This window comes from Zootoca vivipara, chromosome 8, assembly GCF_963506605.1.
Source record: "Zootoca vivipara chromosome 8, rZooViv1.1, whole genome shotgun sequence".
Lineage (NCBI taxonomy): Eukaryota > Metazoa > Chordata > Lepidosauria > Squamata > Lacertidae > Zootoca > Zootoca vivipara.
Window position 1 is genome coordinate 33,317,561 of NC_083283.1, and position 22,504 is coordinate 33,340,064.

General features: G+C 38.1%; 1 protein-coding gene across 2 annotated transcripts in view; it reads right to left on the reverse strand.

Moving 5' to 3' along the window:
• The window catches only part of PREX2 (phosphatidylinositol-3,4,5-trisphosphate dependent Rac exchange factor 2), a 99,449-nt gene that overhangs the window by 38,005 nt on the left and 38,940 nt on the right, over window positions 1-22,504 (reverse strand). Inside the window, exons 10-23 of one of the 2 annotated variants that reach the window (XM_035125054.2) lie at window positions 19,505-19,649; window positions 17,229-17,329; window positions 15,234-15,337; window positions 14,791-14,840; window positions 14,472-14,547; window positions 13,564-13,636; window positions 12,487-12,629; window positions 11,948-12,040; window positions 11,141-11,289; window positions 10,374-10,459; window positions 8,949-9,085; window positions 6,201-6,318; window positions 5,447-5,631; window positions 3,334-3,495 (exon numbers count right to left, since the gene is read on the reverse strand). In XM_035125054.2, the coding sequence (XP_034980945.2) occupies window positions 3,334-3,495; window positions 5,447-5,631; window positions 6,201-6,318; window positions 8,949-9,085; window positions 10,374-10,459; window positions 11,141-11,289; window positions 11,948-12,040; window positions 12,487-12,629; window positions 13,564-13,636; window positions 14,472-14,547; window positions 14,791-14,840; window positions 15,234-15,337; window positions 17,229-17,329; window positions 19,505-19,649 (1,622 nt within the window). Of the gene's footprint in view, window positions 1-3,333; window positions 3,496-5,446; window positions 5,632-6,200; window positions 6,319-8,939; window positions 9,086-10,373; window positions 10,460-11,140; window positions 11,290-11,947; window positions 12,041-12,486; window positions 12,630-13,563; window positions 13,637-14,471; window positions 14,548-14,790; window positions 14,841-15,233; window positions 15,338-17,228; window positions 17,330-19,504; window positions 19,650-22,504 lie in introns of both variants that reach the window. The other variant, XM_035125053.2, reaches the window with a different exon arrangement.

A 22,504-nucleotide genomic window follows, 5' to 3' on the forward strand; every position in this document is an offset into this window, starting at 1 on the left:
AGAAATAATGAGATAATAATAAGCACTGCAGGAAGCCACTGCATTTCTGTTTATAGATTTCAAACTTTCACAATGAAGCTAATAGCACACTTTTGTTACTATGGTTACATTAACCTCCCTAAAAGAAAGGCATAGCTATTCTTGGAATGAAACAGGTTACTAATAGCCATCAAGAACAGTAAACATTTTTGAAACGGCAAATTTGCAACATGATTATGGATGTCGGAAAGGTCTTATCTGAGAAGTTGATGAATATGTGGGTTTATAATAAGATAATGTATCAGGTATAGTAATTATATATGCCTTCCTCTTGTGGTTGTGCCAATGTACTTCCTCCTGACCTAGTATGATCTTGCTATTCTTATCCTGGAAACTGCACATCACATTAAATTCTTGTAAAGTAGGCAAGCAATATGAAAAGCATAATGTATTTGGCTACATTGAATTTCTGACTGAGCAGTTAAAATGCCTACCTGAGGCAGTCAAGTAAGGTGAATAGACAGGCAGACAGACAGACAGACAGACTGACCATAGCTGCCAAGTACCCCGTTTTCCCCGGGAAACCCCGTTTTTTCTTACCTTTTCCCAGCGGTCCCCCGTATCACTTCATCTCCCGTTATTCTCCCGTTATTCTCCTGCCGGCGGCCATTTTTTTCTGATTTGCCCATCTATGGACTCCGAAAATGGCCGGCGCTGTCTATGCATGTCCGAAAGTGCATAGACAGGACTTCCGGTGTCAGCGGTGGCCATTTTTTGTGCCCATAGATGGGCAGAGCGACACCGGAAGTTGCGTCTACGTACTTCCGGACATGCGTTGATGCGACTTTCGAAGCCGGTGGCGACCATTTTTGGTGCCCAAAGATGGACAAAGCAACACCAGAAGTTGCGTCTATGCAACTTCTGGTGTCACACGGCTGCCAGTCCCGGATTCTGCAGTCCGGGACTTGGCAGGTATGAGACTGACAGGGTTTAATGAATGGATTGCTAGCTATATTTATTTAGACCATGAAATGTTTTTGGATCATTTATTCTAAAGTCAAGTGGTGGAGTGTTAAACTCTATCTATCTATCTATCTATCTATCTATCTATCTATCTATCTATCATCTATCTATCTATCTCCACTTGCAAATTGGAACATTTGCTTGCCAGGTTCCAGTTTAAAAATATCATTTTAGTTCATAAAACAAAAGACCCAGTTTCAAAGTACAAATGTAAAATTCTAATGTGTGTATAATTCTTGCAAAATGCAAGCAAAATAAAGGATCACGAGGGCAGGGGTGGGGAAACCCCTTTTGGCCAGAGGGCTGGGTCAAATAGCGGCCAACCCTCTACAGGCCGCATTTGAGGGACATGCTTTCTTTTTTTTAAAATATATTTTTATTAATTTTCCAATTAAAACCAATTATATCACATTCGTTATTTCAAATTATACACATATATATCAATCAAACCGAATATTACGCCAAATCATCTAAAAAAATTTTTTTTGGGTTCCCATGCTTCAAGAAATTGGGGATTCCTCGCAACCATCCACTGCCGTCTTTTTTCTAAAGTTCAAATCGTCTCTCCAAGTTCATAATAATCCGAATCTTTCCCTTATAGTCACATAGATGTTTTCCACTTTCAACCGATTGTTTCCCAGCTGCTGAGATAAATATCAAACAAGGTTTCACAAATGTTCTTTCTCCTGTGTGGGTTAATCAGTCCAGCCTCCCCATAAATCTTCTTGGTCTGGAGCTCCCTGTTGCGTCAACACGAAGCAGCGCCATCTTAAAAAAACTCAAAACACTTTCGTTTTCTCTCATAACCGGGTAGATTAACGATCTTTATAAAATTTACAGCTTTTCCAGGCAGAAGACCCAAACATCAAAGACTCTTGGTAAATTAATGGATCTCCTTGCCCTATAGCTGAACTTAGCTTCAGGTCGCTGCTCCAATTCAAAGTGCGTCACAGCTCATAAATCCTCCGAACGCGTCCAGGACTCCTTCCGTCCAACTAGAGGGGGGCTTTTCTCGTCGGCAACTCCACATCTTTAAAAAATATGCTCAGTAACAACAGTTTATAAAGTTCAACTCACACAGTCTTTTGCTTCTCTTTCACTCCAAACAAACCAGGACATCGCGTCTGGGAAGGTACGAAGTAACTCATATGAAGAAAAATAAAAAAGGACTCACTTCCCTTATCGCTCCGTTCCCACCACTCCTTCTTTCAGATGAAATACAGCCTTTGACTCCTCTCCCTCAGCAGCATAAATTTCTCAGCAGTAAACAGCGCTTCTTCCCCTCCTTCTGAAGTATGTCCATAGATTTAAGCCTAATTATCTTCTTTAACCATGGAAATCCCCGCCATGCAGATTAGCGTCCGGGAGTCCTGGCCCTCGTAAGTGCTCAGCCCAAGCTCCCCCCACTCCAAAAACAGTCGGAGTGGGTCTGGGGGCATCGCGGGCCAGCGGCCCCTCTCCGTAACCCCCGGAGAGGGTAGGGGGTTGCCATTTACTCCCCTAGCAACCGCCAAATTCCTTACGAAGGTCAGAGAGATGGAAAACAGGTCCGCCATTCCTGCCGGCGGAAACCGGAACCCTTGAGGGACATGCTTTCAGCACTGTTTAGATTTGACGCCAAATGCAAGCTGCGCTGATTCTGGACCCAGTCAGCAGGGATCAGCCCACTCAGGAGCTCCAGACAGGAGCTCCCAAATGGATCTGCTTCTGTGTGAAAGCAGCAGGACTTGCATTCGGCACTAACTAAACAGCAACGAATAGAAGCCATGGCTGCAATGGAACATTATCATAAGTACATTCTTGGGTTCCTGATTCTTTCTTTGCAGCCACAACTTTACTTGTCCATGCCTTCCATCATATCACATCAGGTGAATGACCTGTCAGTGTGGTCAGCCCAAAACAGTCTGTTGAGCAGAACTGGGAGGTCTGGCAAATCTAACTAGGCCTGTAGGTCAGGTTGCTGCGGTTGATCTTCTATCTCCTATCCATTGTTCAAAGGGGGAATGGATAAAATGAATATTTGAAACAGCATAATTAACAAGATAATAAAATATTATTATAAGCATAGACATTTTTCTGTATTATGGCTGATTATTTCTTTTTCTTTAGCATCTTTAATGTGCATGACATCTCACAAAGTGGACAGGTACCTGACCTTTTATTTCACATAGAATTTGACCTAGGGGAGACAACAGAGGAAGGAGAGGGGGGAAACGTAGGAGTAAACAGTGGGAGAGCTAATATTTCAGTTATACATATTTAGTTCCAGCTGAGTGTTTTTAATTTTAAACAAAGTCAGTAAATTTCCCCAAATTTTTTTTTGCTCCTTACCTTTTTATAACTAGTGATCCTTCTGCAAATGTGCTCAATTTTCTCAGTGCAAGTGGCACTGAATTTACTCTGAAGTTCAGTGGGGATCACTTCATTTAAACTATTTAGACTATTACAGTTTTGCACAAATTGCTCATCACTTTTTGCTAAAGCTTCGAGAATCTGTGAGTAAGACAAAAGCGGTGGATTGTGTTGGTGTTAAAAAGACTGCCATTAGATATCAGTGTAAACAAACAAGTAATGCAGGACAATAAACATTTTTTCTTGCAGACGATATTTCTTTTCAGATTTAAGTATGCTGCTTGTCAGCAGTAGCTCCCAGATACTGAGCTGCAATTTAATTTATTTGTTTAATTCATTTCTATGCCACTTTCTATATGCCTTGCCTGCCTTCCTTAAGCACTAGTCAACTTCTTCCTCTTCCTCCTCTCAATTCCTTTGTCCCTGTGAGCTGGAACCTGATTACCTTAACACCCTGCCCTTGTCATATTTGTATTGTTTAAAACAAACCCCAAGCTCGTTACAATTATAAATAAAAGAGAACATGTCAAAGGAAAAGTGAATTTTTAAACCTCCTTTCTCAACCCTGAACAGAGGTTTTAATTGTAGGCTAGAGGCTTACAAAGCTCATTGGCTGTCATTAACCAGTCCTCCCTTCACAATAACTTGGCAATATTGTTTGAAGCAGAACAAATCCAGGATACAGGCTCCAGATCCTATATACAACTGCAAAATCTACAAAATCAGAAAGCCTAATAAATTAATTTATGCTATGTGAAATAATAATCTTTTATTGATGTTTTTATTGGAATTTGGTAAAAGTCAAAGTAATTGGGAATTTACTAATCACCCAATTTTTTTGCACACATTTTAATTATAGTCATAGCTTATTATAGTCGCCCTAGAACTGAAGAAGTTAAGTTCATGTAATGATAGACATAAAGCTTTTAAACTCTTACTTTCTGAATCAGCACAGTAATTAAAGGTTTCTAATTGCTTGTAAGAGTTTAATTTTCTGCAGGTTTAATTAATAATGCAAAACATACCTGCAAACGTAATCCCTTGGTTATAACTACAAAGACTGTGGTTAAACCATTACTAAGACTTCTGCACCCTCTTCTTGATTTTCAAATTATTATATTTTTAGCAGCTCTAAAATATTACATTGCTATATGGTTTCCTATTTTTAAAAAAAATTAAGCTGCTTATTAATTAGGCTTCATAGCTTTGGAGAAAAGAAATCCACGAGGATTACTATATCCAACACTCAAACACAGCTACCCTTCCATTGTTTCACATTACTTCTACTTGCTACAAGGTGACTTACCAAGCAATCCTCTGGTTCAAGGGATACAGCAGAGGTGGGTATACCTTCCCCCTCCCTATTGATGGCTTTCACTGGGTAGCCTTGGGCCAGTCAGCGTAACCTACCTCTGGATGGTAACGACTGGACAAAGTGAAGGTGCCTTGTGCACCTAGTTCCAGGAAAAAATTAACTCACTTCTTCACCCAGAATGCAAACGACTTTTTTTTTACAGGGTCTGGCCTGGTATCTGAGTGACATTTCATAACAAAAAACATGGGCAGAGTATTCCTGGAGCATTCTGACTTCAGTTAATTAACTGTCATGCCAGAGGGCTTTCTCCCCCTCCTTGTATCTTGTATTTCCACATTTATTACATAGTTTTAATTTATAATTATTAGTTAATTTTTCTGTGTGAATGGTTTTGTGGTGTTTGCTCAAAAGGCGACATGAATATACAATAATTAAATAAATGGATTCCTGGAAAAACTGTATATCTCCCTTTAAAAAAAAAAAACTTTCGTGGGATATGGAGAATGGTTGGAAAGGTAGCGAACGTTTCACTTCTTTAGCATTTGTTGTTTTGAGTTTAGAAGCTCAATTTATGACTACACTATGACTTAATTTTCTTTCTGGGTGAATGACCACAATTCCTGACCATCAATAGGACACAGGTCACTGGTAAAGAATACACTTGAGATTAAATTACAATAATCATATCCATAAATCATATTCATAAATAGAGTGTGCTGCTTCAGTGATCAAAGGAACAATAAAGAACTAAACAAATAAATATTTTATGTTTCATACCTTTGCAGTCAAGCTGAAAAAGCCCTTTGGTTCAATCATCTTTTCCAAAACATGGCATTTTATTCCCGCTGTGCTGTCATACTCGTAAACTACACCATATTCCAGGTGAACATTATCAACAGTTAGACTGACATGGTCCTTCCGCCCATCAATTATTGCCATAGTATTAAATTTGTCAATTACTTCTAAAAACAAATTTAAAAATCAAATTGCTTTGAATCCTAGTATGCTTACTAAACTAACCAATATGCCTAACTTAACTAATTTACTAAATAAACACCTATTTCAGTTTGTTAAATTAATGATTGAACAGGGTGAGTCAGGTTGTGGTGCAGATACTATGTCTGTGAAACATGGTTCATTTGTTGTAGAGGGATTTTAAAAATATTATTGGCAAACGAAAGCTGTAATCACAGTAACAGACAACTAAAATATGAGTATGCCTTGCTGTTATTCTATGGGCACAATCCAATATGAAAATAAGCATGCTTAGGCAATCTTCTGAAGGCCTCATTCTAGATTATCACATCATAAGGAACTTTTTGCGTATTGCATTCAAAAGATAAAAAATATACTATGATAGCAGATATGTAATAGTTAAGAAAACCATGCCATCAAGCAAGCAATAACTGCACTTTATCTTGTACTTTGAATTACATTATACAAACAGGTGAAAATTGTGCTTGCTTTGTTAAGGGTAACATCCAAAGCTCACCTTTATTTTGCTTAATAACAAAGAAACAATTGATCCTACCTTCTACTTTGCAGTCAAATGCATCTCCTCCATCTTCCCCCAAGGGTTTGGAGTTTGTTCTTTGCAGATCTTCCTGGGCACTCTCAACACTGTTATATACCCACTGAATAGAATCTTGCTATAGGAAAGTAATAACAATGATGAAAGTTTACACACACACACACACACACACACACACAAACATATTAGCCTTACCAGAAAAACCGTGTTTTTATTATAGCTGAACCAAGAAGGAGATTTGGTATTTTACATTTTTAAGTCCGCTAAGCACACACATCCTTTTTTCCCCTCCTTTTTTTTTTTTTTAAAGTGAGAAACTCAAAAGAGGACAAACGTGCAGAAGAGATTCTTGTTGTGGAATTCCCTCCCAAGAGAGGTTAGATTAGTTCCTTCATTGTTATCCTTCCACAGGAAGGCTGATTCAGACAGGCCTCTGAAAATTAAGGTACAGACAATGCTGATCACTGGGATGCTGTCAGGGTAAACCATTTTACTTGCTGGTTTAAAATGTTTTGGTTATTTTAATTATTGTTTTTAGCTAGTTTGCTTTTATTACTTTATATTAACAATGTGCTTTTAAATGTGGTAAATTGCCCTGAATCCCAGCTTGGGAGAAAGGCAGGATATAAATATATTAAATAAATAATAGAAAGCTGTTGCTTGCTGGGTGTTCACCACAAAAATTAACAGATGAGAGAGAGGAAAGTGTGGTTTTAAATTGCATTCACTGTAGCAAGACCAGGTCACTTCGTCATTTGTTTTACTTCAAAATTTGTTCCCAGACATGTAGAACTTTGCTGGACTGCCAATCAAAAAGTGAATCCATCCAAAAAAAATGCTAATTAATTTATTTAATATATCTGAAATCAATCTCATGCTGAATTACTGAAACATTACATCCCCCATAGAAGCTTATATCACCCGCACTTAAATGCAGCTGGATGAACCACAAAAATAGCTTGTGTTCTGGTAGAATTGAAAACATAGCCTCTAAAGGGAAACATGTGGGATGAAATGAAAGTTAAGCAAGAACAGCAAAAAATAATAATACAGTTTTTGCACATTGCTCCCTCCCATAAACGAGAGCTTAAACTTATTTGTCTTTCACGATCATTGCAATTATATTCATGAAGAATTCAAAATACATTTTATTTACCAGATGAGGTTTAAATCAGAACTCCATTCATATTTTATAAAAGATGCATCATAACAAATGGTATGTTTTAAATCTTTATTTTATATTACAACACCCTGTTGCCAAAACTGTCAACACAAATCTCCTGAAAATTCGTATATAATAGTGAAAACAAAGAAGATAATATCTCAGAGTATTAAATTTAAATATTGCTTATCTTGAGCAGCTGTCAGTAGGGTACATTCACCAAAGTAAAGCAGGACTGTTTGGATACATATTTATTCGGTTCTTCAGAAACTACCCTGGGAACCAGTGCCCTTGTAGGATTCTCAAGATCATCAGTATTATAGTCATTTTTTACCAATATAAAGCTGTTCAGAAGTGCAATAAGTTTTGTTTAACTACTGTTCAAACAAAACCTATTGCACTTCACTGGAGCTTTATGACCAGACTTTGTCTTATCTCTAATAATTCTTCTTTGGAAAGATTACTTAAAAGGCTACTGGAGAGCGTATTTGACACTAGGTCAAATTTCTTTATATCCCTTGCCTTTTTTTAGCTCAGTTTTTCACACTGCATGTGCATTAGAGGCTCAGCTGTAGATAATTTTCCCTGAATGCTGGAAAGGAGTAAAACATTCACAATATTATCCCTACATCCTGTTCCAAAACTTTTATTTAAAAGTTGGTCCCCTTTGATTTAAGCAGAACTCAGTTCTAATGCGTGGTTTGAATTAGATTAGAGCAGGGGTTCCCAACAAAATTTTCTTGAGGACCCCTCATCGAGCCGCTATTGTGACAAGGACCCCCATTAATTCCTAATCCTAAAATTAAAAAGTGAGAGCCAAATTAAGAGTCTTTTTATATTTTATATTTATATGTTTTTTACAGTTACAACAGAGTACTCCATCAGTATACAGTTAGTTTTAATTTTCAGTTCTTAATGAGATAAGTTAAATCTGTCCTTTGAGACCATTATTTCTGAAATATTAGGTTCCAAACTTGAAACTTTCACTCTGAAATCCGACCGCATGCCGAGCCAATTCCTAAATTTGTTTTTCATGAAACACATGGAAGAAAATGCTTGCTTTGTTTACAAACACTACTGTTTTGCAAAGAGGCAGCGCGCGCCAGGGAGGAGGGAGGGGAATGGAGAAGAGAGGGTACCTGCGCAGTAGCGCACAAATGAAGCCGACGCGCGCAAAGCATCTTGGGGAGGTGAGCGTTAGTAGAATGCGCGCGCTGCCTCTTTGCAAAACAGTAGTGTTTGTAAAGCGCCACCTAACGGCATACAGCAGAACTACTGCCTCTATCTAATTCTAGTTTTGTGCTAGACTCTGCTCATGCAGGAAGCGGCCAAAACCAAAAATACGTTATCATACGAAATATATTTAATATATTTTTTATTCTAATAGCATCTTGCGGACCCCTCTGGCATAGCTCGCGGACCCCTGGGGGTCCCCGGACCACCTGTTGGGAACCACTGGATTAGAGAACAGCTTTAGAAAAATTGACTATTATTTGTTTTTTAACATTCATTTGCCAAGGAATGGAAGCAAACTGTATTTTTTTGTTTAAGTAGCATAACAATAAATAAGTAAGCACCATCTTTACATGCATCGGACGTCTGTATTTCCTGCAGGCTGTGACATGGGCAATAACACTTGCATGAGTTTCTTTGCTGACATTAATCCCATTCACTTTAATGATGCATTGTCCAGGGTGGAGGCCAGCAGCTGCTGCTACAGTTCCTTGAAAAAAGTTAGAAAAATTGCCAAGTTAGAAATTTCCTTCTTAGGAAAAAAAAATGTTTGGTTTTATAGTTGCTTGTTTATTCAAGAACATGTTAAATTAAACCAACACAGAATATGTACAAGGTACTTTACATGAGAATCCCCCCCCCCAATAAATGGTTGGTGTGATCTATTTTGATAAGGTTATCAACTTGGTGGGAACAGGACACGTCTGGAATTAGTAGCCAATAAAGCAGGTCAATAAAGCTGACGAACAATGGTGGCCATGCATCCAATGATGAATCTAAACACAACAGCACCACTTGTACTTAGAAATATACTGGTATTTTGTTGTTGCTGCCCCTTTTGCCCATTATTTATACCTATCCTAATCCTAAACTTGTTAATCTGGAACTTGTTTATTGGAAAACCTAAATTCAGGTATGCAGGTATGTTTATCTGTCCTGACCTCATGAAGGAGTCAGATACAGTGAAAGTCACAGGGCTCAAAGGCTTCTTAAGAGTGGATCTCAATGCATCAAATCATGGCAGCTCAGCAGAATATAAAGAAATACCATGGTTTGTCTTAAAAGGGATCCCTGACCATTAGGTCCAGTCGCAGACGACTCTGGGGTTGCGGCGCTCATCTCGCTTTACTGGCCAAGGGAGCCAGCATACAGCTTCCGGGTCATGTGGCCAGCATGACTAAGCCACTTCTGGCAAACCAGAGCAGCGCGCGGAAACACTGTTTACCTTCCCGCTGGAATGGTACCTGTTTATCTACTTGCACTTTGACGTACTTTCGAACTGCTAGGTTGGCAGGAGCAGGGACCGAGCAACGGGAGCTCACCCCATCCTGGGGATTCGAACCGCCAGCCTTCTGATCGGCAAGCCCTAGGCTCTGTGGTTTAACCCACAGCGCCACTCGCGTCCCATGGTTTGTCTTACCTATGATCTAAAAAAGCTCATCAGTGTTGGCTTATTGTTCATAGATTGCTGCTGGGAAACAAACAGTGAGTCTGGGTTCAGATGACGTGCTCACAATGTAGTGTTGCCATGTGCAGAGAGGAGCAAAGCAGGGACCTCTGAGCAGCATGCACCAGTCTGCTACTCATGCATGTTAAAACCATAGTTAAACATTAGCTATGGTTTAATATGGTGTGTGAAAACCACTATAATCTTCTTTCATCACTACTATTCATAGCAAAACAACTATCAAAGCAAACACCCATCAAGTATTGATCATATGACTCAGCCATATATCTAAAGTAATTCCATCTACAGCTTTCTATATCCCTCTGCCTACCTCTTCCAACAGCATGGACAACAGAAGGACCAAAGCCTCGTATTTGAAATCCAAGGCCATCCACAGAGTCGGGGATCTTCACTGTCCTGAGTACAAGAGAACGTATGGGTGGAATGTCCAAAACCAGTGTGCTTATTACATTTATCAATTTTTACACAGAATATAGCAATTTACTAATAATAAAACTATAACTATAAAATTATTATTATTATTTAAAATTCTACTAAATTCTCAAACAATGAATTACACATGAAGCTTAGCTTTTGAGAAGGGGGAATAAGCACTGATGAAAATAAAATATTATTATTATTATTATACCCCACCCCATCTGACAGGGGTTCGCCCAACAGAGGACTAAAAACAGAATAAAACTTCAAAAATTAAAAACTTCCCTAATAATCAAGGAACACTGCTTATTCCAGAAAATGCCCTCTTCACATGTTTAACCTATTGAATATTTATTTGGTGTTGACAAAATGTTAAAAAACAAAACAGAAAGAGATACTTAATCACATTTTCTGATATATTGATACATTATTATTTATTATCGATTCATAGTCTCATCATTATCATTATCAGCAACACTAGATATTCCTTACAAATAATTTAAATTACTTAAATTCTTGTAAGTCCTTTCACCCATTAACCTTTACCCCCTATTCTGATCATTAAAATTTGGCAAAAGAGTGTTTCCTCTTTCCTTTTGTATCTGCATGCCTTTGCAACACACCCTGTTCACAATTTACCAAACCAAAGTAACAACTTACTCCCTGGGTTTTGTGCTCACAAGTACCCTGAGGGGCTTTCTGCTGCTTAAACATGCTTTCAGAAAGTTATCCACTTCACTGAAGGGTCTCAGAAAAACTAGGTCACCATTAATGGCAAAGATCTTTTTCCCAACTTCCATACCTGCCATCTAGGTAAGAAAAGATAAGACACACACAATTGTTTTAACAGAACTAGTGATGTACTAATTTCCTTTACACAAAGGAAGATGCTGAAATGCTTGCCATGTGAGAGTATGCCCTTAGCTATGAAATCTACACAATCCACATTATTTCCGGAGGTCAAAGAAAATTCTCTATTTTGTAAATTTAGAATTACTGTATTGGAAGAATCACTTTGTTATTTATAATATTTATGCAGCCTTGACAGTAGTGACCAAAAAGTTTAAATTATTCCATATTACCTATCTTGACTCACCTTTTTTCCATTTATCGAAAACCACTTTGCTTTATAGAGATATGCATTTGAAAGCACAGAACTTACTGAATATTTAGGTTTGTAGATACAGCTCAGAAACATACAGAAGCCCAACAGTACCTTCAAAATATTAATTCTTTTGACTGAAAACCTGAACTGCTATATTACAGAAGCCATTCACATCCAGTCAGTTTCATCTGGCAAAGAAAGTGCATTCAGCTTCAAGGCTCTGTAATAAATGGAACTACTCAGGGAATATTTCTCAGTTTATTCAAAAGTTAAGAATTTGAATGAAGCCAGAATAACAACCTTGTATTGACAGGAATGTCTGTGAAGTAAAATAATCATGGTTATAAATTAGCATGTATTACCTCAGCATTTGATCCCTTCTCCACTATTTTAATAATTGGCACTTTGTTTTTGTCTTCCAAGCCAAAACCATAGCTTCCTTCAGTGGATTTAATCTGTAAAAGGGAAATGGTTTGACACATATTGGAAAAAATATTTAAAATACATTTAAATTAGAAAATGAGGTGCAATCAAGTGAGACTAAATCTTGACAAAATGGAGGTCCTGTCTGTTGAAGGAGCAAACACATAGCTTGGGTGTTTTCCTTGTTCAAGCATTGTTACTAGAAGCCAAAGTGGTGTCACTGTCATTTAGTGTAAGGTTACCAGACGTCCCCATTTCCTGGGGACAGTCCCCAGATTTACAAATCAGTCCCCCTACAAAATCAATTGAAGTTGAAAAGTGTCCCTGGATTCATTGAAAAAAAAATCTGGTAACCTTAATTTAGTGTCTATTCCAGCCACACTGGTTTGCCAACTATCAAGTGTACATTAAATAATATGTGTATACGTACACACATGCATTAATACATGCACATGCTTCATTTAAAAAAAAATCTTACCAGCAGTGATTTGGCTATTACATTTTCCACTACTTTTAGATCATGTTTCATGAGTCTGTGCTTCATGTCTGAGCCTTCCATTTCTTCATCAGCAAAAAAACGAAAGAGAAGTGGTTCATCTTTAAACTCACTTTTTTCCAGCACTGTTTGATATAAAAATAATATTATTTTTCTGTGATGGCACAAACTCATTTTGCTATTGATATTCTGATTTTGCTTAAGCATGTACAAGTGAAACAACCACATATTACTTCCCTGTGCCCCCTTTCTCTCTTGTTTCCCCTATGTCAAATTCTAGATTTTATGCTCCTCACAGCAGAGACCTGACCTGCATGTTCTAAAACTCCAGAAATACTTCAGTGATGGAAAACGTATTTTTGCACATAAATCAACAATGGAGGAATTCTGTGTTTGTGGCATTTTGTACTGTTGACCACATTAGCTATCTGTGGCATGCTTTGGAACATACCCTGTTTCTCATATTTTAAGACATACCCATAAAATAAGCCATAGCAGGATTTTTAAGCATTCAAGGAATATAAGCCATACCCCGAAAATAAGACATAGTGATAGGCGCAGCAGCAATGCCGGCCGTGGCAGGAGGAGGAGGGAAAAAATAATACATCCCTTAAAAATAAGCCATAGTGTGTTTTTTTGAGGAAAAAATAAATATAAGACATGTCTTATAATATGAGAAACACGGTACCCACCCATAAGAAAACACAAGGTATACCATGCAAAAGTTTACGTAGGATAAATATTACCTTTATTACATTGGTGGCTCAAACATGTGAGCCACATTGTTCCAGGTACAGGAAAAAATATTTTGCTTCACAAGCCTTACATTATTGATGGCCACCAAGCCTGGGCATTACTCTTCTTTGGCCATGCAATACTGAGACACAAAAGTACTGTATTTCATAGGTGAGGGTTTTCAGTAGCAAAACACAAGGAGGGGGAAAGTGTGGCCTTCCTATCATCCATGGCCATGCTGGCTCTTGCTGATGGAAGCTGGAGTATCTGGTTCAAGAGTTCGAGACTTACAAATTAAGGAATACTTGAATGAAAATTGCATACCGTGGTGCATAAATCCATTGTCACAAAGTGCTATTCCAAAGATCATTGCTTCTTCTCTTGTCCTACAATCTCCCTATTAATAAATAATATGTACCTCAATGTAAATATCACAGGCAACAATTCTAAATCAGGAAAAACAATCATGTATCACTTTTGCAGCATGTACAAAAAGTGGGTTGCATATAAATCCATTGTTTTAGAAGCCTTGTATCGGTCCTAGAGTGTTACTGATAAAAAGTAGATATCTCTGTTGGGGAACAATAACCTTTATTAACATACTTATTTTGGATGGTATCCAATGCTGCACAAGTGGAATAGTCTTCTGTTTCTGTGGTGATTTCACCATGGCCCCTGCAGCCGCCTACATGGCTCCAAAATCTCCATGTGGACAGCTGCAGTGTTGGGGGAAGAGAACAGTGAAGTCTCCTGGCAGAACTGGAAGTCCATTCTACTCAGAGCACAAATAGTGTTGGGTACAAAAAGAAATCAACTTACAAAAACTGAAGGCAACAAAATAATGACATTTCAAAAAGACTAAAACCCCAACATATTCATGTTCCCACCAAAAGGCAAAGGAGAGAGCAGAAATAAATCCATAGGGGGATGCGCCTCCTTATAAGGGTCCCACGAAGGGAGGCAGGTCAAAAATCTTGTCCCCTAGTGGTCCAGCACAGAACTCTGCCCATGCAGCACTGGAAACAATCCAATAAAAGAGGAACAGGGTGGGCATCAGCATTGTACTGTGGCCCTGGTAGTTTCCCAATGATGCCAGACACTGATGTTGGCCTTGAGGTGTATATAGAGCTACAAGTTAATTTATACATCATAGGAAAATCTGTATTGATAATAGCAGTTAGTAGACATTCCATTTGCTAATCAAGGCTATGTGCTTCAGAGCATTTTCTTACCTGTGCAATTAGCCAGTCTATCAATTTATTAGCCATGACTATAGATTTGTAGGTTCTTAGATGGTAATCTTTATCTCTAAGGAAATAAAACATACAAAATAATTCAATCCGAAATTGACATATTTGGCATTTATTGAATATCACACATAACATATCCCATGATTAAGCCAACAGATTGCCATTGTCACAGTTGTTCCCTGTTGCAACAAGTCCACCTTACTCTCCATCACCAACACATTAATCAATCTTTTGCCCTGCCTATGTGGGGAGCAACTACTATCTAACATTCTGAAGCAAAAGCTCTGAAAACAAGACCTACCTTACCACAGGAGTAAACAGGCTGTGCAGGCGACAGTATAATCTTACACCCTGTTAAGAGATATAAACAGGTTTAATGCTAAACCGATGTTCAAATACAAAACAGCAACCAATAAGCACTTGTTCAAAACCAGTTAATCCAAACTAATACTGGGTTGGATCCAACCTTAGTCATGTTTAGAGTACACCTCTGTAGGTATAGTAGATTCAAAACACATTGGTGGACCACGGAAATTTTATTTTTTAAAAAGCTAGATTGCTTTTAGAATGCTAGAAAGGTAGACAAATTTAAAATTTCAATCGGCCTACTGAATAGACTCAACTCTGAGCATGAGCAAGCCTGAGGCTAATCCACATTCTGAATCGTCCCAGAGTCGTCCGCGACTGGACCTAATGGTCAGGGGTCCCTTTACCTTTACCTTTATGACATTATAAGGTTTATACCTTGGAAATTACATCCTGCATTTCACTTCTCGGATAGTATGTGCCATCATCATAACGGAATCTGTAGAGCATATGTTCAGGCTTGAAGTGATGTTTGTCAGTAACTAAAGCAAAGGCAAACATAAAAGACAGATGAACAAAATCAAGTGCTTTATCACCCAAGATGTATGTTCTCAGAACCGTCTCTATTTCTGTTACTCTAATTTGCTTAAACTATTTTTGATACTGAATTTTAAATTGTTGTAACCCACCCTAAGACCTGCTGGTGAAACCTTATATGGTTGCATTTCAGTTAGTTTTCTGCCATGTTCCCAGATTCCTTTTATTCAGAATCCATTAGTATATACAGTCGGATCTCTGAAGTTGATTGATTGATTCACCTCTAATATTGAAAGAAATTAAGTGGTATGAAACTTCCCATTGTAGTTATAGGCTGGTATTTATCAACTTGCCTTCCATATCAGCAGAGGAAAATGCTTTTTCTTAAAAGGCAGCTGTGCTTGCTTGCTTGCTTACTAATTAATGGCTTGAAGCAAGCTTTCCAAGAGGAAATTTGGGGGGTTAGGGAGTGTGTGAGTGCATACTTGCATTCATTAGTTGTGATTATGACATATTAAGGAAAACAAGCAAAAAATAATGCCTGCAATTTCTGTAATAGGTCTGAGTTTATTTAGTTTTTAGCAAACAATACTTAATGCAGTGTGCATGTATAATAATACTAATTATTTTTTCCTTAAAATGTATAATTAAAGTTGGGCGTTTGTAATGTGAACCTGACTCCTTCACAAACACACGTCCTTTCTCAATTGAAGAGCAGATGGTTCATTCAACTTTATTTTAAGAATTCTATTCCTGTGGACAACACAGCTGGGTCCACTTGGTAATAAAAGTAATATGTCTGGCTCAAACTTCTATGTTCTGTCTAAAGTAATGACTCCATCAAAACAGCCGATAAAATATTCATTAAATTTCTATTGGGTCAATCTAGGATTGAATTCTGATTATAATTTAAAAGGAAAGTTATTTCTTTAAACAAAAATTTTATATAGTATATTTAAATATAGTCTGACATAAGAAATTATTATACACTTCCAACAAAGTACAGTATATGAATTATTATACAAATTCAGAATTTTCTCTGTGTTATTGCTTTATTTTATGGACATCCAAACATCATTCCCTCCCTCTTTTGCTTTAATTGTCCACTGAGTACAATCAATTTAAATAAGATGTAATCCTGATACCGGCAATAGACATTTTGGGTTATTTGATAAAAAGTCACATTGGGTTTAATTAAGTAGATAATGAAGGAAAAACTACAAGGTGAAGCAGATTAGAAATTGTGCAATAACTGAACATAAGGAATCTGCTGTTGCAAAATGCAATCAACAACATGTCCGACTGATACGTGATCCGAGCATGCATGCACAGCACTGAACCTAGAAGTGACCCTAAAATGTCACTGAAAGGTCGGAACAGGGGTGGGGCAGGGTGGAATGCTTTACGCAGGTCCCACCAACACTTGTGGGGGTCTAGAACATATCCCCCGCCCAAACATGGATTGCCTGTATGCATTTTTTCATCCTGTCTAGAGAAAACCTCCTCTATTAGTAAGGTGTCAATAAACAACGTAGCATATTTGTAGTAGATTTCTATCCAGCATTTCCTAACTATCACCAGGCAATAGAGAAACATATCCATTGTTAGCAAACTCCGATTGTCTTTTTTTAAAAAAAATCCTTCCAGTAGCACCTTAGAGACTAACTAAGTTTGTCATAGGTATGAGCTTTCGTGTGCATGCTATCAACAAGCCTCCCGCCATAGCATTTCACCAGCCTTCAATTCTACACTAACTATTATTGAGAGCTGTACTTAAGTCATCTATGAGGAATCTTGGATCTTATCCTTGTTATTCCAAATGCGAGGTAGCTGTCTCCATGTGATATACATGGAGACAGTTACCTTCACATACTTGAGGGGAGGGGGTATAATTACCATGGTGTATAATGCCATTCTCTAGTAAAGCCTGGCCAAGATGAACACCTTCTTCGGGTCTGTGGATCTCCCCAATTTCCAACATCCAGGATACAAACTCACTAGTTAGGGGAAAAACAAAGAATTATTTTAGCATATTTTAACATTAAAATGGCAGAAAAATAATGACTTCATATGAATCAAGATTGCTATGGAAGCAACAAAGCTTGGTTTGGTTTTTAAATTTACTATTCAAGAATTCATACAACTCCTCCACAAATCTAGATCCCTTGTTCCCTTCAGCAACAAGCTATGATATAGATAAGGATATAGCACAGCTGCCAAGTTATCCCTTTTTTACAGGGATTTTCCCTTATGCTGAATAGGCTTCCTCGCGAGAAAAGCGAAAACTTGGCAGCTATGGGATATAGGAACATGGCACTATGAACTATGAAAAGAATCTAGCACACAGATTAGTGTGGGTTATCTCATTAACTTGGATAAGTGTAGTTTGCTGTCTTTCAGTTTTCATTTTATGCTGTTTTTGTTTTGATTGTTCAATTCTTGAGGCAGCAATAAAACTGCTAGCACATTTGCAAAGCTAAGCAGGGTCCAGTATGGAGCCTCCTAAAAGATATTTATGAAGTAACCAAAACCTGGCTCTTTCACTTTCAGAGCTGCCACCACCTGAAGTATCTAGTGTGTGCATTGCTGCACATAAATAGCCTTCAGTTCCCTGGAGCAATGTATATTGATAACATGCCACAACTCCAGGGGAGATTATACAGAGAAAAAAGCATGGCTGCCCTCACGCCCCCATACAATTTCCTTGAGAGTCATGTCATCAGTATATGTCGCTTCAGGGAAAGTGAAGGCTTTAAGTGCAGCAATGCACATACCAGCTACTTCAGACTTGCTGTTCTGAATGTAAAAAAGAAGAAAGCCAGCCTACAGCCGCATCATCATAACTATTTTTAAGAGACTCCAGCACACTCAGCCACATAACTGTGGAATTGATACAGTGTGTAGATTCTGAACTGAACCCACATCTGATCCACACTTCAGTCAGGGAGGTGCAGAGCAGGTAATTGCTTCAAAATTCATGTTTACTGAATTCTTCCTCCAGCCAAATGAAGTTTAGCCACCTCCAAGTAAAGTGCTAAAGCCCAAGAGCCTGTAGTTGGTGAATGTATTTGGTTAATGCCTGGCTCTTATGCATCTTCTAGACTCTATAATTTTAGAGGGTCAGCCTTCCAAAGAAATCTCTAGTTGCACGTTTGGGGGCTTCCAAACTATCACTGTTTTCAGATGGGATTCTACCACATACCTGCAAATTCAGATCGTGCAATTAAAGCTTATATGGAGTTCTTGGACAACAAACCCACTTCCCCAAAGGATTGAACTTTTTGAAACAAGGATAGGGACACAAATTTAAGTGGAAATTGTAGGATAGCACTTTCTTTTACACAGTTAATGTAAAGGTAAGTACATTAAACATCAACCTTGGTTTATGTGTAAAAGAAATTTCTATGTTGTCTAGCTTCCCTGCGAATGAATCGGAGTGAATGTTTATTAAGGAACCAGTGTCATCTAATCTGCCTGCAGATTAGTGTTTAATAAACAGGTAATCTCAACTTGAAATGCTCTTTGCTCCTAGCCCTTGAGACCTGCATAGAGAAACTTCAGCCTGGCACCTTCAGCAAAAATCTGGGAGGCTGAAAGAAGGGCTCCTGTCAGTTTTTGTTATTCTGCCTGCTGCCTGCTGGATTAGACTAAATTTTAGTCTAGTCTAAATTTTAATCTAATCTAAATTTAGTCTAATCTAAATTTTAGTCTAATCTAAGTTTTATCCTGTTCTCCATTGGCCATCCAGATAGCTATGGGAAGTGCCCAAGCAGGACATTGGCACAGGGCAATTGTCATAGAACTGTAGAGTTGGAAGGGACCCTTAGAAGCATCTAGTCCACCCCCTGCAATGCAGGAATCTCAACTGAAGAATCCATTATTTTGGGTGCATGAAATAAAATGGTGATTTCAACTTCAATATTTCGGAGGCAACAGGTGGACATTTACATACACAAATTGTACTAATTTGTCTCATAAATATTCTATCTTAAAGAACTATCATGTCTGCTGACTTACATAATCATTTAAGAACCATTTGGTTAGCTAACATAGGAATCCATGTTTCATAGATATAGCCCTCTTGATTTCTTCTTAACTAACTAGAATGGCAAAGACTAGCTAAAACAAGGTTTCAGTCAAGTGAAACCCAAAATAGAAATAGAAACACATACCTTCCAAGAAAGCATTTTGGGAAAGTGGTTAATTTTCTCTTCCGGTCTTTGATCAAATTTCCTTGTCTGCACATCATTTTGTAAAGTTTTTCTCCTTGTTCAGAGATCATCATCCAAGTATCTTGTTCCACACCTAGTTTTAGTCCTGAAAAACAAAAACAAAGTTATTTTTTTATTTGAAATGTTTCCAGGTTTTTGTAACTGTGGATTTATCAGATACAAACATACATATTAGCTATAAGATATAGGTTCTTTGGCATTTATAACAAAACTGGAATGGTAATGTTATTGAGAGTGGCATTTGAACCATTTCCAACAAAGTGATATATGCAATCAATTTTTGTGTATATAAAAAGAAATAGTGCAATGCCCAAGAGGTTCTCTAAGGCCTTGCATTTCCAGTTGTAAAGACTTCATAACAAAGAAAGAAGAGCCTGCTGGATCAAGCCAATGGCCAATCAAGTCCAACATCCTATTATCACAGTGGTGAACCAGATTCTTGTGAGAAGCACATAAGCAGGAGCTTAACCCTCCTGTGGTTTCCAGCCACTGGTATTCAGATCTCAGACAGCTGATCTGGGCAGGATCCCTGCCAAATGCAATAATGGCTACAGTCTTTTCAGTCATCACCATTCAACAGTGAACTCATCTCACAGTGATTCTAAAAGTCCAAAAGGGCTGAGTACCAGTCTACCTGTGGGTTCGCCAGGAAAACCAGAAAATAGCTACAGTACCAGCTTGTCAAAATTAGATAATGAGGGAAGGGTCAGAAGTTCATAATCAAATAAAAACAGTACAAACAAAACCTGGTATCAGCTTCTGTTATGAAAGAATCACCTTTGCAAACTACAGCCTAGCTGCTATATTTCTTGACTTGCTGCTACTGCAAGGACTTTTAGCTGTGCAGTGTAAATTCTCCACCCTCCTCTCCCTGCACAAGCCCTGAATCTTCTCTGGAGAAGCCCCAAAACAGATTTAGGGGTCATGTGGGGTTGAGCAGAAGAGAGGACAGGGAATTTCCATTGCACATCTAAAAGTCCTTGCTCTAGTACTTAACCTGAAGCGTACTTAACCCGAAGCATGGGTGTAATTGGTTCCGGAAGTCTGTTCATAAACTGAAACAAACTTTCCCATTGAAAGTAATGGAAAGTGAATTAATCCACTCCCGATGGGACCGCGGCGTTCGTAAACCGAAAATTCGTAAACCGAGGTTCCACTGTATAAATCTGTTAAATATAGATTTAATTTTCCACAGTTTTTAAATTCCAAACTTGGAAATTGTGTCACATGCCCAATGGCATAATTGGGAGCAGAAAAGGGGCCCAAACATTTCCCCTGAATGCCTCACCCATGAACTGTCACCCCTTCCCTTCATCCCAAATTCATTTGTCAGTGGTGGCAGCACCATGAACAACCAGGTCTCCTTTGTTCCCTTATGCCTAGAATACTGAAAAGGGCACCTGGGTAATTAGTAGGGATGTGGACAGAGCATGTTCCAGGTTTCTTTGCACCTGGGATGCTGTTAAATATACTCTTAACAGTGCGAGGAGACCTGGGTCATATGGTTTCCAGGATGCCTGATAGTTCTACTGACTACTCAAATACCATGGGGAGACAATCCTTGCTGATTTGAACATGTCAGAAGCTCAGCTTACATTCCAAGTGGAATAACTCTGCAAGGAAGTGGCACTTGGTTCTTAATACAGCTGAGTAATACAAGCAGGAGAAATTTTAAACCAGATAGAAGAAGACTTTATTTATTTATTTATTTATTTATTTATTTATAAAAGTATTTCTATACTGCCACATCATGTTGTACATGCTGTACATGTTAAAACACAAAAACACCATTAATTTTTTTAAAAATGTAATTATTCTTTAAGGTTACTGGCTAATCAAAAGTAAGCATTAAATATCTGCAAAGGACTGAAAGTTAAAAGCAAGAAAATTAGGGAAATGACATCCTCATCACTTAAAAAACACAAGGGCAGGGATATGAGAGATCATATGCCTTCCCCTCATCTCCCTTTCTTTTTTCAAGTAACAGCATTTAAGATCACAAGATCTCTACTTCAGAAAGTCAGCTGAATTTCCTTTCCAGTTATCCATGTGCAAACATTTCAATTCGTTTGCATCCAGGGAAGTGAGCAGAATTTTGGTCAATGCTGTCGTATGAAGCAAACAAAGGAATTAAAATTTCTCTTTATTCACGTCGAATGGAATGCTGTTTTCTGCTACTTTTAGCAAAAGCATTTGAATTGTTGCAAACTGTGCTGTTTATGAATCATCGGCAATTCTGCTTGCAATTAAGGCATCCTGCTTTGTAAAAGAGGTGTTTACACAGATGTTTCAGTTATAGTTAGCAGGAGATGGCGGGGGGGGGGAATAAAGGTTGTAAATATAAGAATTATTTGAAAGATGTTTCAAAAGCTTCTGTCTTGAGAACTGATGTGATAGATCATCCTGCTCTTACTGTCTTGTTTTTGCCAAAGCCTTTCTCCAGTGTCTTGATTCCTTTCTATACAGTGGCTTCTTTGTGCATTAAACCCACAGTACTCACACAAGCCTCATGGGAGACCCAAAACACATTCCTTCACCTAATGTTGCCATTGATGGATGATCCAAACACCTTTCATTATAGTGGCACCTCAACTGCAGGGAAATCATGGTCCCCCAGGACTTTGTAGGTGGAATTTGCTGATAAAATTCAACAACTTCCTATTCAAGCATTTCTGTTGCTCCTATAATTGTTGTGTGTCCAGGCACCTATTTATTACTGCTTAAGAAACCATTGTTATACAGTAGCAAATGCTGATGTATTTTGAAACCATTCAAAAATTTAGAGGACTCTATTTTCTTTTCTTTTTTTCAGTTTTGAGACAAAATACTCCAAGCTTTACAAGTTGAGAAAGAGCCTTCATGTAGTCTTCTAAATCTACCCCCCTCCCATGCTACATTGCCCCATCATCTCATGAATGTGTGTTCCTATTCTATCTCCTA